This window comes from Rhincodon typus, chromosome 6, assembly GCF_021869965.1.
Source record: "Rhincodon typus isolate 14 chromosome 6, sRhiTyp1.1, whole genome shotgun sequence".
Lineage (NCBI taxonomy): Eukaryota > Metazoa > Chordata > Chondrichthyes > Orectolobiformes > Rhincodontidae > Rhincodon > Rhincodon typus.
The window spans coordinates 14604964-14623111 of NC_063337.1; the positions used below are offsets into that span (position 1 = coordinate 14604964).

General features: G+C 39.2%; 1 protein-coding gene across 2 annotated transcripts in view; it reads left to right on the plus strand.

The window, feature by feature from the left end:
- tubgcp5 (tubulin, gamma complex associated protein 5) overlaps positions 1–18148 on the plus strand; it is a 52476-nt gene that overhangs the window by 13812 nt on the left and 20516 nt on the right. Inside the window, exons 7-13 of one of the 2 annotated variants that reach the window (XM_048597561.1) lie at positions 873–990; positions 2238–2327; positions 8511–8604; positions 11134–11380; positions 12426–12628; positions 14588–14703; positions 17856–18130. In XM_048597561.1, the coding sequence (XP_048453518.1) occupies positions 873–990; positions 2238–2327; positions 8511–8604; positions 11134–11380; positions 12426–12628; positions 14588–14703; positions 17856–18130 (1143 nt within the window). The remainder of the gene's footprint in view (positions 1–872; positions 991–2237; positions 2328–8510; positions 8605–11133; positions 11381–12425; positions 12629–14587; positions 14704–17855; positions 18131–18148) is intronic. The other variant, XM_048597562.1, reaches the window with a different exon arrangement.

An 18148-nucleotide genomic window follows, 5' to 3' on the forward strand; every position in this document is an offset into this window, starting at 1 on the left:
AACTGTAGATACAAAAAATGGCTATGAGATTGAAAAACACTAGAATTTATGTTATTACAAGCCCCATGAACTGATAACTTTTAAAAGGGGAGATGAATTTTCCATTGACCGATGGAAAGAATAGCAACACAAGATTTTAAGATTTAAGATTTTCCTAGTAACAAAACAAACTAAAATCAGCATTGGCTGAACATTACATAAAACGACTAATACTTCAAAGTAAAGGAAAGATTGTTTGTGCCGCCTACCCAGCAGACACCTAGGCTTCCATATTCAGTTCCACACTCCACTGGCTTTTCAATAGTCTTCCTTCTTCCTTTATCTTGCCGCATAAATGCGAAGATTTCAATATACCTTTGAAATTTGCTCTGCTCAGTCTTCTAGCACCCTCTGCTGACTCCTTGGTACTTAAACCTCCTTAAGACTCATCTCTACAAACAGGGAACATATCTTACTAGTATTGCACTTGTAGCTAGCATATAAACAGTCCTTCCCTGTGTTTCACAACAACTGCTTCTGTGTCCCTTTCTATATCTCTGATGCAATGTGTCCGTTTCTAACCATTAAATCAGTTGTCATTTTTTTAATATGTAAAACTGCCATTTAATTTTCCGTAGGTTTTGGCCTGCAACTCCTTCCTTATTACAATGAAAGCACATGGTCCAGTCTCCTGTCAGGGTTACATGAATCTCCATTCCGCTATTCAGGGTATTCTGTCTCATTTTCAATTCTAGGAAATATTGTAAAACAGAACTATTTTGTGAAGTCTTCCATTTGCAGACTGTTCCAAACAATTATTTTAGCTCAAATATTGAAATCGAAAGTAATGGCTAAACAATGTGTATTACTGTTTTGTTTTTGTCTTGATCTAGTTGGTGAACCAGAAGCACGTTTGTGGCTGGAGCAGCATGTGGTTACTCAGTACTGGACAACTAAAGCGTCTAAATTTAATCACAGCTTTCACCTGCACTCCAACTTAGCTGCTGTCTGGTAAGAAAATAGTTACCAATGTTTTTTAATAATTACCTTGGGCAGCAATTTCCTACATCATAAAAGAATGCTGATTTGCAGCCGCACATGATGCGTAGGGTCATAATTTCTTTGAGTAGATTAGAACCTGTAATTTTGATTTGATTTGTGTGTGGTATTTTGTATTTTGTTACAAAATACAGTGAAAAGTGTTGTATAGTGTTGCCACTTTCCAGTGCCACCTTTAAACACAGAAAAATAAACTAAAACATAGAATATTAGAAAAAAAAGTGTTCATCTTTACAGTCTGTCTTGTTACGTACTTTGCTGTGGGCCATGGGCCTGGTGACTAGGCATGAGTTTCAGACAATTCAAACTCTATTTCTGTGAGTCTACAACCATTGAATATATTTATTTTTTTGAGTTGAGATTTTAACCTTTCAGGCATAAGTGACGTTCCTGCAGTAATTCTATAGAATATTGATAAGAATGCATCTAGAGTACTACAGACAATTTTGGTCATCTTATTTCAGGCAGAATGTACCTGAATTGGAAGCAGTTCAGCAAAGGCTCATTGAACTGATTCCTCAAATGGGGATTGTCCTATGAAGAAAGGTTGGGACTATAATCTTAGAAATTTAGAAAAATAAGAGATGATCTTAAGATTCTGAAGGGGCTGGATAGGGCACATGTTTAAAAAATGTTTCCTATTGTGGAGTCATTGAAAACTAAGGAATCACTGTTTTAAAAATAAGGGGTCTCCTATTTAAGATGAAGATGAGGAAGAATGTTTTTCTCTGAGGGCTATTACTCTTCGGAATTCTCTTCCGCAGAGCAGTGGAGACTGGGTCATTGAATATGTTCAAGGCTTAGATCTTTGATCAATGAGGGAATTGAGGGTTATGGAAAATGGACAGGAAAGTGGAGCCATAATCAGATAAACCATGATCTTATTGAACACTGGGGCAGAGGGAATGGCCTTCTCCCACTACTAATTCTTATGTGCAGGCTCTTTGCACATCTGCATGGCCTCCTTAGTTTTCTGTGAGACTTGCTATCCAGGCTCATGTAAAGAATGGCCAGTTTGACTCACTAATTGTTAATCTGCTAACATCCTAGCTGAGGTCTACAGAACAGCAAATGAGTTGCTCTATTTAACAAGGGAAATAACATTTATTAAATAGAGTAGTTTGATATCCAACTTCTTGGTTTTGTTTGAAAATATGAATACTTTTCCTACCTGATTGTGGCATAACTTTACTGTCTAGGGAACAGCACTTGTACAATACTGATCCACTATATTACTCAGATGAACGAATGCTTGTTACAGAAACCCAAGTGATACGAGAAATGTTGTGGTAAGTACCAGTCATTTGATACTCTGGAGAATTTTACAAATGTTTTAAACTTTGAATTTTTGCTAAGGGTTATAATTTTATTCATCTTGAATGCAAGACCTTATCTATATGCAAATAATTTGGGTTCACCTTGTAGAAATCTTTTCAGTAAACAGTCCCATTTTAAATGTTTTTACTTTTTGGCAGTTTCTTTGGTTTTTGGTAAGCGTACGACCAACCTGTCTGCTCTGTTCCATCTTTGTTTGGAAGGATCAATGTGAGTAAACACAGATTAGTTAATTTGAGAATTTGGTTGGTTTCTTCATATTTTAATGGTAGCCAAATGCTTTCTCCAAATACAACTCTTGAAGTGGAAAGCTGTGACTTAGTCCCTTATTGCTGTTAAACAGGTAGCCACAATGTCTTGGTTACTGTGCCCTTCTGTGTTTCAGATCCATGGCTAGCCCTGGTGAAGTTGGCAGGACATATTGAAAGAGTGATTAGCAAAGCGTAGGGAGCTTGGGCTTCATTAGTAGAAAGATTGCGTACAAAGGCAGGAGGTTTTGCTGAATCTATATAAAGCTCTAGTTAATCTCCAACTAGAGTATTGTTCACTGCTCTTCAGGAAAAATATGAAATCCTTAGAGGGGGTATACGGGAGATTTATCAGAAAGACTTGAGGTATGGGGAATTTATTTATGAGGTTAAATTGAAAAGGCTAGGGTTTTCCTTTAGTAAAGAAGATTGAGCAGAATTTTGATAAAGGTATACATGATGATCTCTGGCTTAGATAATGTAGACAAGGATTTTAAAAAACTTTGCCATATGCTGATTATACAAGGACTAGCAGAATCAGACTTAACATTTTGGGCAAGAGATGCAGGGGAAATGTGGGGAAGAACTTTTTTATGCAACTTGTGTTAACAACCTGGAACCCACTGCCCATGCTGGTGGTGGATGCAGAAACAATCAATGATTTCAAAAAGATTTTGGTTGTGCCCTTGAAGGAAATAAACTTGTGGACTACAGACACCAAGTGTTGGAGTGGGACTGGTTGGATTGCTCTCCAGGGATGTTGGCACAGACACTCTTAAGTTGAAATTTCCTAAGTGACTTTATAGCTCTAAAACTATTTTGATACTGGCAACATGCTGCTCTAGTTCGGGTGAAAACGAAAGGGGTAAAATACAATAAAATTCATAAACAGTTCAAATACAAGCTGCTAGAACTGGTTAACACCAGTATGTTTTCGCCATCTAGCTGGCACAACAGGGGTTAGAAGAAGAATGTGGATACTTGAGATGGAATAAGAGTTATGTAACGATGTGGTACAATTAATTGTGATTGTGTAATATAATGAGGTTGTTTATGTGTAGAACCAGGTAATTAGGTAGCTGTGCTAGTCCTGGACTATTGGAAATAGGATAATCTTCTGTTTCAGAACCACAGGTGCTATCACTGAGCTCAAGCTGATCCCTATGGCAAATGAGACTGAAGTTGCTAGCACTTAGAATGAATGGATAGCGGAGAAAAGAAAATAGCAAGAACTAAATATACTGAGGTATACGAAGCAAGACTCTCATAATAAAACCCAGAAAAGAACAAGCAGAAGTTATGAAAGTGTGGAGAAAATGGGTAACTAACAAACAAAACACCCTAGTTTCTCAGGGCGTTGCAGTGAGATCCAAGCCCATGGCACCAGTGGCTCACCTCCACACTGGGGTTGGTGCAACAAGGGTGCTGTTGTAATCATGGGTGATTTTTAATCTACATGTAGATTGGGCAAACCACATTAATAATGGTTAATAATGAGTTCTGAGGAAGGGTCACCGGACCCGAAACGTTAACTCTGTTTTCTCCTTCACAAATGCTACCAGACCTGCTGAGCTTTTCCAGCAACTTTGTTTTTGTTCCTGATTTACAGCATCCGCAGTTTTTTTGGTTTTTATTTGATTCACATTAATGATGATACTGTTGTGGATGAATTTCCGAAGGTGAAGAACTAAGTTAGGAAATAGGCCAGGTTTGATTTTGTGCAGTGAGCAGGGATTAATCCTATCTCCTGTTGACTTTTTTATTTCTTCCCCATTTATACCTGATGCTTTATATTGGTTTCAAAATTTCCAGTTTGTGGGCAGCAGCTGTCTCCTCTTCATCATGGACATGCAGTCCCTCTACATGTCCATCCCCATCAGCTGCTTCCTTGAAAAAGGGCCTGACTTGTCCCCATCCTCCTCCACTGCTTCACCCATCCTTACATTGAACAACTTTCCCTTTTAACTCCTCTCACTCTCTTCAGGTCAAAGGTGTGGCCATGTGCTGAGTTACGCCTGTCTCTTTGTGGGATATGTAGAACATTCCTTGTTCTAATCCTACTCAGGGCCCCACCCACATTTCTTTCTCTGCTGCTTACCCCACTCATTTGGAATTATAAAAATTTAACAATTTCACTTCTAATTTCCACCCTGTTCTTACCGTCACTTGGTTCATCTCTGACTCCTCCCTTCCCTTCCTTGAAATCTCTGTTTCCATTTCTGGGGGTAGGCTGGCCACCAATATCCAATACAAACCACCAACTCTCAAAGTTACCTCGACTATACATCCTCGTACCCTACTTTGTGTAAGAACGCCATCCCGTACTTCATTTTGTGCATCTCTGTCACTTCTGTTCTAATGGTGCCACCTTCTATAGGGTGGGTGGGGCGCTTTAGAAATGTCCACCTTTTTCCTCAACAGAGAATTCCCTGCTACTGTCGTTGACAGGGCCCTTAGCTATGTCCAGCCTATCTCATGCACTTCTGCCCTCACCCCTTCTCTTCCACAACAATGATAACGTGCCCCAATCGTCACTTATGCAAATGCTGCCAGACTTGCTGAGTTTTGCTAGCAATTTCTGTTTTTGTTTCCAATATCCAGATCCCAAAGCATTTGTAACAGCAAGATTATTAATTTAAACAGTGACAATAATATGATAGCATTTTTCATAGGGATAGAAAAGGAAGCAATCCAGTCTGAAACTAGGGCCCTGAATCTAAGCCATGGAAGCCATGAAGATAGAAGGTAGTGCTGCATAACAAAATATTAAGTAAGTTTCATTAGTGGAAAGAACTTGAACAATCTTATATTTGTCTGGGCTACCAAGAACTGCAGATGTTGGAGTCAGAGATAACAAAGTGTGGAGCTGGAGGAACACAACAGGCCAGGCAGCATCAGAGGAACAGAAAAGTTGACGTTTTGGGTTGGGACCGGTCCCGATCGAAACGTCAACTTCCTGCTCCTCTGATGCTGCCTGGCCTGCTGTGTTCCTCCAGCTCCATGCTTTGTTATATCTTATCTTATATTTGTCTGGCTTTTTTTTTAACAACCTCAGGATAACGCAATGCATTTTCCATTCAAAAAGTATTTTTGAAGTACAGTCATTGCTGTAGTGTAGGGAAGTACTGCAAAGTTGCACAAATAGCAATGATTGACCTAATGCAAAGAAAGCTGAGCTAGTTCTTGTTTCGTTTTGTGTAATCCTCAGACACTGAAGCAATCCATTTCCATGTGCAGCAAGATCTGGACAACATTCAGGCTTGGGCTTATAACGAACAAATAACATTCACACAACAGAAGTGCCAGGCCCAGAATAGGGGAATCCAAAACCACAGGGTATAGGTTTAAGGTGAGGGGGAAAGATTTAGAAGGGACCTGAGTGGCAACTTTTTCCACACACAGCTTGGTGCATTATGTAGGACGAGGTGCCAGAGGAAGTGGTAGAAGCAAGTACAATGACAACATCTAAAAGACATTTGGACAAGTACATGGATAAGAGGTTTTGAGGGATATGAGCCAGGAAACCTGGTTAGCATGGACGATTTGGGCTGAAAGGCTGTTTCTGTGCTGTATGACTCTATTGGTCAGTGGTCTATGATAGACTGGGTAACTGTTTAAAAAGCATGGTATTGGACAGACAAGGATTAATATTTAAGGAACAAACACATGCATTACAACAGTTATGCATTCCTTCTGATCAAAAGAAACAGCAGGAAAAATGGCTCAACTATGGCTGACAATTAAGAAAATTTAAGAAATTAAGGATAGTATTTGATCCAAAGAGAAGTCGTGTAAATTGCTAGAAAAAGTGGCAGCTTGAGGACTGGCAGCAGTTTAGAATTTAGCAAAGAAGGGCCAAGAGATTCTTGACGGGGAAGAAATAGAGTAAGAGAGTAAACATTCAAAAACATAAAGAAAAACAGATTGTAAAAGCTTCTATATGTTTGTAAAAAGGAAAAGATTAATGACAAAAAATGTAGGCCCCTTACTCTCTGAAATGGGAGAACTGAAAATGGAGAACAAGGAAATGGCAGAGCAATGAAACAAGAAATTTAGTTCTCTCTGCGCGGAAGAAGACACGAATAACTTCCCAGAAATGGAAGGGAAGCAGGGTTACTGTGAAGGATGTTAACATTAGTTGAAAAAAGAAGTGCCAGAGAAGTTAATGGGGCCAAAGCTAATAAATCCCTTGGCCCTGATAATCTACATCCCGGGGTACCAAAGATGCATTGTTGTCATCTCCCAAAATTCTGTAGATTCTGAAAGACTTGCAACAGATTGTAACTTTGCAATTGTAATCTCACTCATTTAAAAAATGAGGGAGGGAGAAATATGGGAAATACAGATTGGTTAGCCTAATATAAGTAGTAGGGTAGATGCTAGAATCGACAAAAGATGTGATAATGGGACGGTTAGAAAATATCAGTGAGGTTGCACAAAGTCAGCATGGATTTATGAAAGGGAAATTATATTTGACAAATCTATTGGAGGCTTTTAAGGATGTAACTAGTAGATTATTGGGGCAGAACCTGTGGATGAGGTGTGTTTTGGATTTTCAGAATATTTGCTTTCTATGAAGTCCTACATAAGAGATTAATGTGCAAAAAGCAAAGCATGTGATTTTTGGTGTGGATTAAGAATTAATAAGGGAAAAAATGGGGTGTTTTCGGAATGGAAGGTAGTGACAAATGGGGTACCGCAGTGATCAGTCTTTCAGCTTCAGCTATTCACAGTATATATCAATGATTTGGATGAGGAAATGAAATCTAATATTTCCAATTTTGTTGTGATGACGCAAAATTTAGATGGGATTTTGAATAGTGAAGAAGATGTAAAAGCCTTCAAGGCTATTTAGACAAGTTGAGTGAGTGGGCAAATGCACAGCAGTTGAATTATGGTATTGATAAGTGTGAATTTGTCCATTTTGGTAGAAAAAACAGAATGGAGTATTATTTGAATGGTGATAGGTCGGGAAAGGGGTTGCACAAAGGGACCATGGTGTCCTTGTATGCCAACCACTGAAAGCAAGCATGTAGTTACTGCAAAGCAGTTGGAAAGGCAAATGGTGTGTTGGCTTTCATTGCAAGAGGGTTTGAGTGCAGGAACCATGGATTCTTACTGCAGCCATACAGTGCCTTAGTGAGACCACGTTTGGAGTATGCTTTGCAGTTTTGACCTCCTTAAGTAAGAAAAGATCTATTTGGCATGGAGAAAGTACAGCGAATGTTCACCAGGCTGATTCCTGAGATGGCAGATTTATTGTATTAGGAGAGATTAGGTCATTTGGGCCTGTGTTTACTGGAATTTAGAAAAGTGAGAGGGTATCTCATTGGAACATATAAAATGATGACAGAATTCTGTCCAGACAAAGTGGAAGCAGGTTTGATGTCCCCTCCACCATCAGCACCACCCTCCCCACCCCTTTGGGGGTGTGGGGTGGGGGTGGCATATGCAGTCAGCAGTATCGGTTTGAGGTGACGAAGTACATCTTCGCTCAGAGGGTGGCCGATCACTTTGTGGAAGTCTCTACTACAGAAGGCCATGGTGCAGAAGTTACTGAACATATATTTAAGAAATAAATAGATTTCTAGTCTCTAAGGATGCCTGTGAATATGGGAAGAGAGTATGAGAATGGCATTGAAATAAAGGATCATTCCCATAGCACAGCAGGCTTCCTGGGCTGAATAGCCCTTCCTGTTTTCTCTGTTTAGCACACAGGGAGCAAAAAATAAGTAAATTTGTATAAGCACAAGAGAAAGTGTGTACAGCTTTGTAACAACTGAATTTTCACATTCCTAGTTTAGAGAATCTAATTTATTTGAACTTTTCACCATGAACTATCAATGGATTGTGCAAATTTTAATGTGGAAAATTTCTTTTTGCATGTAGGTTGTTGTCTGGAGTTAATAAACTTTTCATGTATACATTGCATGATGGAAAGATATCGGTGAGAACTGACATCATGGTTGCTCACCTGACCCAGGTATGTAATTCCCTTAAAGGGAATCTTGCTGGTTATTCATTGATTCAGAAGATTGTATTTCAAATCCCATTCAGTTGTAGGCTGACGCTTGAGTGGAATGTCCTGAGCGAAAGCTGTTCTGTTTGAAGGGCAGGTAAAACGTTAAATTGTGGCTCCATTTACTTAGATGGACATAGAAAAACAGGGAAGTTTTCTCTGGTGCCTTGGGCATTATTTATCTCTCAGTGAAAGTCACTTAAACAAACAATTTTGGTCATTTTCACATTGTTTTTTGTGGTAGCTATCAGTATACAAATCGACTGTTCCATTTCCCACAGTGCAAAAATTAATACACTTCAAAATATTTCATTGGCCGTAAGGCACTTTGAGATGACGAGTGAGGCATTATCTAAGTGCAAAGTCATCTTTATATCCAAATGTGATTATTTTGCTCAAATGAAAGCAAATTTCTGCAATGTGCTGACAATCTGAAACAAAAGCAGAAAGTGGTGGAGAAAGTCAGCAGGTCTGAGGACAGAGAAACAGAGTCAACGTTTCAGGTCTAGTATGACTCTCTGTTTCTCCATATATATGCTGCCAGACCTGCTATGTTTCTTTACCACTTCCTGTTTTCATTCCTATGATATCACTGTTCCTCATGCCATGTCAACAGCTGATAGACCAACCATGATAGTTATTTCCTTGTTTTGGAATCTTTTAGTGAGTGCTGAGAGAATTGATTTTTCAATTTGACATTTAACCACTATGTCTACACTTCCAATCCTCTTTATGTTGACTGTGGCAATAAATTAACAAGCCAGCCTTAATTCAGCCTGACAAAAACTCTAATCCAGAACAGTTCTCTAGTTCTGAGAAAAAAAATTTGCTTTAAAAAGTTAACTTTGTTAACCACTTTCCATAAACTTAAGCAGCAGACCTCTGGACGATCTTAAGTTGTAATTGCCACCAAGACTGTCTCACCTGTCATTGCTGTGCACAGGGACTAAATGGTTCCTGGTCAGACAACATCCTGATTTTAAAATTCTCATCTGACTTTTCAGATCTCTCCAAGGCCTTGCACTTCCTCATTGCTGTACTGTCCTCCAGGCCCACAACCCTAAAGATATCTGGCCTCCATTCATTCTGGTCCCTTGAACATCCCCAATTGTAATCAATTCACCACTGAGAGCTTCACATTCAGCTGCCTCAGCCCATTGCATTAGAATACCATGACTCCAGTTCTCCAACTCTGTACCTCGTTTTTCTCTTTTAAGAACCTACTGATTCGACCAAGCTTTTTATTACGGTAAAGGCACTACACAAATATAACTTACTGTAGTTGGTGTTGTTGCTCTTCCAGTCATAAATATCAGAGTCCACCACTATATTGAAGAATAAACTCAAACTTTGTCGTATTTGTCTATATGATTTAGCAAGTGTCTAATTTTATAATGTTTGCAGTTTCAATGCCTCATCATGTCAATGCATCTCAAAGCTTTTGAAATGCAATGAATTATAAGGTAAATGTCCTGTGTGAACCATTTAGACTTAGTATCTTATTATTTTTGCATTATTGAAGATTGAAGAACTAATGCTATTATTTGGTGGAAATGCATTCTAACATGTTATTAATTCATTCATAGGATGTGACTTCGTTGGGTCAGCATTTAAGGCCCTTCCCTAAGTGCCCTTGAGAAAGTAGTGGTGAGCTGCATTCTTAAACCGCTGCAGTCCATTTGCTATAGGGACCCCAAAATTAGTGTTAGGAAGGAAATTCCAGGATTTTGACACAGCAACACCGAAGAGTTAAAGATATTAGGATTACCACTCGTTTATTTAGTTGACAGTCAAGTCCAAAATACAAAGTCTAATCAACTCCATTATAATTCTGGTTTCATTTCTCATTTGCTGTAGTTTAATTTTGTTACCCTACGGATTTTGGATAACTAAGGTGTTCAGTATGTCTAACGATGTATTGTGTGTCAGTAGTAGTCTCCTGGAAATTGTTTGTTTACCTTGTGGGATTGAAAGAAATATTCCAGCATTTTGCTGATGTCTGAGGTTTTTTGTGTTGGTTTTGTCTCCCTTCCAATTACTTATAATTGACCAGGCATGATCTTATCAAACAGCAGAGCAAGTTCAAGGGGGAAATGGCCTACTACTCCATATTCATTTGTTCATATCCGGTTACCCCATCCAATAGATTGAGGGAACAATTTTTATGTTTTTGTGTCTTTGTGTTAGTAGGATGTTTTCACTATAAAATGTACTTTCTCTGGTTACATTAATCTTCTGTTTACTTATGACAACAGATTATTGCTTAATTTTGAGATTTTTCTGAATGCGTATTTGTTCCAATAGCTCAAGTTGCCTAAGCGTTCCTTTAGCCAAATAGATGGAGTGGTGGAAGTCTGCTTAAATATGATGTTCCTGTCTTGAGTTTGCTGCTGATGCATTAGCAAATTGAAACAAGTGTGATCAGCAAATATGGTGGTTGAGGTTATGTGCTTCCTCCGGTCAGTGGGCTAAACTATTTTCCCTTTTCTGTAGAGTTGCCTGAGAGCAGTATTGGAGCAGATAGCAGCATATGGGCAAGTTGTGTTCAGACTGCAAAAGTTCATGGATGAGGTTATTGGACACAGCTCTGAAAGTAGCTCACTTGGAACCTTACCTGCTTCTAAAAAGTTTAATGAACCCCCTTTTCGGACATACCAGTCTTTTGTGTGGGCCCTGCATAAATACTTTCTAAGCTTCAAGGAGGAACTTGTCAACATTGAAAAGTGTATGATAACTAAAGGTATTTGATGTGTTGACATTCTGTTAAGACTTCCACTGTCTGATTTCTTTTTACAGATTTGTGTTGTTACATTATTATCCTAACACATTCTGAGCATTTTTGTGAAAGGCACAGTAATCATGGATATAGGATGTTGTTTCAATGTTTTGTAATGCACACTTATCAGAATTGAAAGGACTGTCGGAGATGACCATTAGCCCAACAAACATCCCTCAGTAGACACACGGGAGCAGGAAAAATGTTAGACAAATTGTGCTTTATTATATAAAAACGTGACTGATTTCCCACAATCTAATGTAAGCATTAGCAGTCTTGCTTTGGTAGGTGACAATTTACACTCGCACTACAATGTGCAAGTTGCACAGATCCAGGGAATTAAATTTCCGTAATGTCAAATTCTATGTGTGAATTTTGGCACTGGTATTCTGATGACTCCGGTATTGTTGATGCTGTTTTATGCGCAGCTACAAAATTTAACAACCAATTTCTTTTCCTTTCCACACAACGCTTTGACACTTCTGTGTTATTTCATTTGGCAAACAAGTATTATGAGAGACAACAGGGATGCTTGGTGTTCTGGGACTGCACACCTTAGCAGTCTATCTAATATTAAGGAGGTTGACAATAGAGAAAATTGTAGTTCAATTTTTGGACTCGTGGCATTTCTACATTTTCCTGCATAAGGGAGCTGGCTAAACTATTGCTTTATCAATGAAGATTTCAGCATGGTCATTCAATAGTGCTCTGCGGCAAGTTGCTTATGCATGCATTGCCTGGGCTGTGCATAATGCTTTCATACATGAGTCTATCAGTCATTTGTGTTTGGTACAAAAATGCATCACTAATATCGCTTAGTGTTGAGTATTAACATAATTTATCAGGGTGTCCAAATCCTTTTCTGCAGATTATTTGGGTCTTGTAGCAAATACTGCAAGTAAGTATTCATTTCTTGCTTGGTAGGGTTTGGTTTACTAACTTCACTAACTAAAAGCTTCTACAATATTTTCTTACATTTGTTACTGACAACTTTTTTTTAAATTTTAAGATGAGACAGTGACCCTGGCTGCAGTACTTGAGAAACTGGCTCCTCGATTGTCTCAACTTAAGATACTTCACAAAGTATTCAGTACAGGAATAGCAGAGGTTCCACCTGACACTCCAAATGTAATCAGGGCATCGCACCTGTTGAATACTCTGTATAAAGCTATTATTGAGTATGACAGTGTGGGAGAAGCTTCTGAGCAGACAGTGAGTACATCTTTTATATATCAAGACTAAGAATCAAATTTCTGTGTGTAGGACTGATGTATTGAGTGAAAATCTATTTTCTGCTATTTCTATTGAAAGGCTAAATGTTTGCGTAATTATGTTTGTGTCCTTTTTTAAAAGTGTTTCACTCATTATGTAACTGGGGTTACAGCATGGTTTTTACAGCACATCTACAAGTTGATTTTCTTTGCTATGAGCAATGTTCCCACTGAGCTATGTGGTTAGTTTCTGTGCAGGCCACATGCAGTCCCCCTCTAAGTTGCAACATGTGAATGGCTGCACAAAAGAATTTAAAGGTCCTACACGCTTAAATGACTTGGACAGTACTACAAGGAAATGTATTTGCTACACTGTTAATGAGCTTATGCAGCAGATTATCTGAATTACCTTTCCCCTTCCACAGAATTGCATTTCGAAAAGACTTCATTTGATGTTTATCAAAAGATAGTGATTCAGTGCATCACTTAGCTCACTTCTTCTTTTCCTGCCTGCCCCCTCACTTCTGATAAGGAATCCTTTGTACCACCTTAGCATCAGGAAACTTGTTTTGCTAATTTGCGTGGCATCTTATTTATAATGAGGATGTTGTCTTTGTGAAAAATTGCAACAAAATAACAATGAGATGATTTCTAAGCTTCCCTTCCTAAACCTTTCTGCCTCTTCACCCCTCTGTTCCTATAAAACATTTCCTAATACTTGCCCTTTGATTAACATTTTGGTTTCATGTTCCAGTATCTCTTTATATGACTCGGTGCCTGCTCCTGTGAAGAACTTTGGGATATCTTATGACATTAAAAATCGTAAGGGTGATGGCATGTGATTATGAAACTGGCAGAGGCCTGGCCTTTTGCTCTGGGAACATGACCAGGGAATTTGAATTCAGTAAATAAAACCTGGAATTGAAAGCTAGTCTCCTTAATCATGATCATAATAATATTATTGTAAAATGAATATCCTTTTAGGGAAGGAAATCTGTCATCCTTGCTTTGTCTGCCTTAGATGTGACTCCAGACCCATATCAACATGGTTAGCTATTGACTACTCTGTGAAATTGCCTTGCAAGTGAGTCAATTTAAAGATGGGCAACAAATGCTGGCCTTGCCAGAAAACCCCCACATTCCACAAAAGAACACAATACATGTATTTTAACAGTTCAGTTTATTAAATTAATTCAAAACTTTGTTTATGGTCAGATAAAAGCAAAATATTGAGCATGTTAGAGATCTGAAATTAAAACAGAAAATGCTTGCAAAGCTGAACATGTCTGGAAGCATCTATGTTGAAAGAGACAGTTAACATTGAGTCTGACATGACAGTTCTTCTGAATTTGTCAGTTCTGAAGAAATCTGATCAGATTCAACACAAACTCTCTTCTCGCCACAGGTCCTGCTGGACCTGCTGAGTTTTTCCAGCATTTTCTGATTTATTTCACTGTGTATGACTGTTTTCACATATTTCATTTTGTTTTGTAATGTTAATAATGTTACAAATAAAAATGTTAATGTAAGGTTACACAAACACATGTTGATGAAATTTAATGCTCTCGAGTGATCAGGTAACTGTTGTGAGTTGGACACCGGTTTATTGGTACATTTCAGTTTCAGTTGAGGCATTAGTGAACAGTAGCAAATTTAAACTTAAGATTGAGTTAGCAATGCCGCCTCATGGGCAGTTACAAGGGTTTAATGGTGAGTGATTTTTGGCAGGGTGACCAATGTGTTCTGTTGTTTATTAGACAGAAATGATGGAAAAGATAGTGATATGAAATGGTGTCATTCAGTGGTAAAAATCTTCATAAGGCACCTTGGCCAAGTGACTGGGGGAGAAAGACGTTGATTTCCATTTTGATGGGAATAGAGTGAGGGCCATAATAATTAATTGTGAGGCTAACAGTTTGTACTTTCAGATTAAAGTATCTTTATTTCCCTCTTTCCACAGGTATCACTTCTCTTTTCTCTATGGGTAGAAACTGTAAGGCCATATCTGGAAATTGTGGATGAGTGGATAGTACATGGAAATTTGTCTGACCCTGCTAAAGAATTCATTATTCAAAGGTAGTATACTGTCAAAAGTATGAATTGCTTTTGATTACTTGACTGTTCTTAAGACGCTGTGTGGTATTTTATTAGTGAAGGTGAATGGCTTAGCTTTTTTGGCTGATAATTATGCTATCAAGTGTGCTACTAAATTAAATGGGCATTTTGATTAGTTCCCAGTCAGTGCTGAACTAGCTAATCTCAGTATCCATATTTGTATAAGAGAAGGGAAAAGTCTGTTTTTAAAAAACATTGTCGAGCAGAGCTGTAATGGTAAGATAGTATATCTCAATATGGGTAGATGATGAAATTGCTACATTGTCCTCTGCATCATGGTTTAGAACAGAAAAGTCTTCCAGAATTTGTGCTTCTGATCGCTGCCTGCTAAGCTTTGTTAGAAGTATATGTGGATATCAGCTGAAGATAACATTGGGTCTCACTGTGATTAGCACACAGTTGAATAGCGACAGAACTCATGCTTTTAAAATAGGCTGTTAGGAACCTTTGCGTCTTGGTAATGACTCCAGCAAGAAATTCATCCTTTAATAGGCTGGTGTAAGTTGCCCCTACTCCAGTTTATAGTTTTCAAATAGCTGTTTCTTTTGATGGCTTGGTGAGTAGTTGAGTCAATTGATCAAGCAGGTCTTCTCATGAACATACAAAATAGGAGCAGAAATAGACTATTCAGCCCCTCAAGCCTGTCCCACTATTCAATAAGATCATGGCTGCACTGGTTGTGTTTCCAATTCTTAATTCCCATTTACCCCCATAACCCTCGATTACCTTGCCTCATAAGAATTTATCCACCTCTGCATTCAAGATGTTCAATGATACTGCCTTCTGCGGCAGAGTGTTTCGAATTCGCACAACTTTGAGAGAAAAACATTTGGACAACCCTTAATTTTGCAACAGTTGCCCCTAGTTCTGGACTCACCCACAAGAGAAAATATATTTTACATGTTCACCTTGTCAAGACAATTCAACATCTTGTTCATTTCAGCCATGTCACCCCTCACTCTTCTAAGATCCAGTCCCAGCCTGTCCAACATACCTCAAGACAGCCTGCTCATTCCAGGATTACTCTTGGACTCCAGGATCCACCATTGATTGCTGTAGTGACAATGAAGAGGATTTGGGTGGTGGAACATATTTTATCAGAATTGACACCTTTGATTATTTTTTATTACATTGTTTCCTCTGCCACACCTCTATCTGAAAAGGCAATTTATCAGGTCCATAGCAGGCCAACCAGCATCAGAGGAACAGGGAAGATGACGTTTCGGGTCAGGACCTTTCTTCAGAAATGGGGGAGGGGTAGGGGGCTCTGAAATAAATAGAGAGAGGAGGGGTGGGGCTGGGGAAGGTAGGTGGGGTGGTGATAGGTGAGTGCAGGTAGGCAATGGTGGGGGTTGATCAGTGAGGTGGGAGGAGCGGATAGGTGGGAGAGAAGACAGACAGGTCAAGGAGGCGGGGTTGAGAGGGAGGGTTGGTTATGGTATGAGGTCGGGGGTGGGGAGATTTTGAAACTGGTAAGGTCCACATTGAGACCATTGGGTTGTAGGCTCCCAAGGTGGAATATGAGGTGCTCCTCCTCCAGTTTCCGGATACTGGAGGAGCATCCCATGACCAACCCTCCCACTCAACCCCACTTCCTTGACCTGTCCGCCTTCTCCCAACTATCCGCTCCTCCCACCTCGCTGACCAACCCCCACCGTTGCCTACCTGCACTCACCTATCGCCATCCCATCTACCTCTCATCCCTGCCTCCTTGACCTGTCCGTCTTCTCTCCCACCTATCCTCTCCTCCCACCTCACCATTGCCTACCTGAACTCACCTATCACCACCCCACCTACCTTCCCCAGCCTCACCCCTCCTCTCTGTCTTTATTTCAGAGCCCCCTACCCCTCCCCCATTTCTGAAGAAAGGTCCTGACCCGAAACGTCAGCTTTACTGTTCCTCTGATGCTGGTTGGCCTGCTGTGTTCCTCCAGCTCCACACTGAGTTATCTCAGACTCCAGCGTCGGCAGCTCTTCCTATCTCTAATTTATCAGGTCTAAATAGGTTTTTGATAACTCCTGCAACTGAATTGTTGTCAAATCATTCATTGACAGACTTATTGTGATTGAGACTTACGTAATATCTATTTGGCCAAGATATTGGAAGGTGACTGTCTATTAGCAAATTACATTTCAGCCAGGATTCATTAGTTTCACAAATGTATCTAGATGATTTGAATTTAAACACGGTGTTGAAATTTGTTTGTGATAGGCAGGCATAAAAGTAGAGAGATTGGCAGCCATTGAAGATTGTAAAAGATATAGACCAGATAGTAGAGTGACAGATAAGGTAATGTATTTTGAAAAGAAAAGTGAGGAATTGAAAATGGCTTGGAAAGAAGTTGAAAGGAGTTCGTGAATAACAGCATCAAGATTGTCAAATATCTGGTATCAGCCTGATTAATCTCTATGGGCTGCCTCCAATGCTCGAATATCTTTCTTTGGCTAAGGGACCCAAAATTGTTCACAGTATTTTAGATGTGGGCTGACACATGCCTCAATAGTTTTAGCAAAACCGCCCCACTTTTATACTCCATTCCCTTTGAAATGATGACTAACATTCCATTTCCCTTGCCTATTACCCACTGAATTTGGATGCTAGGATTTTGTGATTCATCGATGATAACTCCAAAATATCTCTGTTCTGTAGCTTTCTGCAGTTCTTTTTCTATTTAAATAATACTAAGCATTAGATTAATTTTGGGTAAGCCAGATTTTCTGGATTTAACAGCTTCATTGTTTTCTGTAATTTTTGTAGTTCTAAATTAAAATCATCTGAGGCATTGAGAATGCAATTCCAGTTTGTGGCATTTGACCAGTGTGTCAATTCTTGCTGGGAAATTACATGTTAAGTAGTGCTACGGCCAATTGCAGAATGTTCACTGAAAGATGATGGCGTTATAATGAGGGATAAATAGATGGGAGCAGGGTTATTGCCTCTTATTATTTGACAGATTGGGTAAGCAGCAGGATTCAAATAATATTGCAGGAGATCTTAAATATTTATACTAATTACAAATATCATAAAGAGCCAGTTCAGCACTGGAGCTATGCCTGTAAAACTCTAAGTCAGTGATTTTCTACTTTATTCACATTGTTGTTTTGCGTGCTAGGAACAAGGATGTCCCAGTGAATCACAGGGATTTCTGGCATTCTACATGTACATTATACAGCATATCTGAAAAAACTGGAGTTGATGAAAATGTAGGTGACGGTGCAGGCAGCAGTTGCAGCATGGATCAGGAAAATTCCAGTAAACAGCACACAATGGTCTCCTTTCTGAAACCAGTGCTAAAGCAAATTATTATGGCTGGCAAATCAATGCAGCTGCTTCAGAATCTGGAAAGCAAAGACAATCCAGGCCATCCAGTGCAAAACACTCACCGAGGTAAAGGAAGTAACTGTA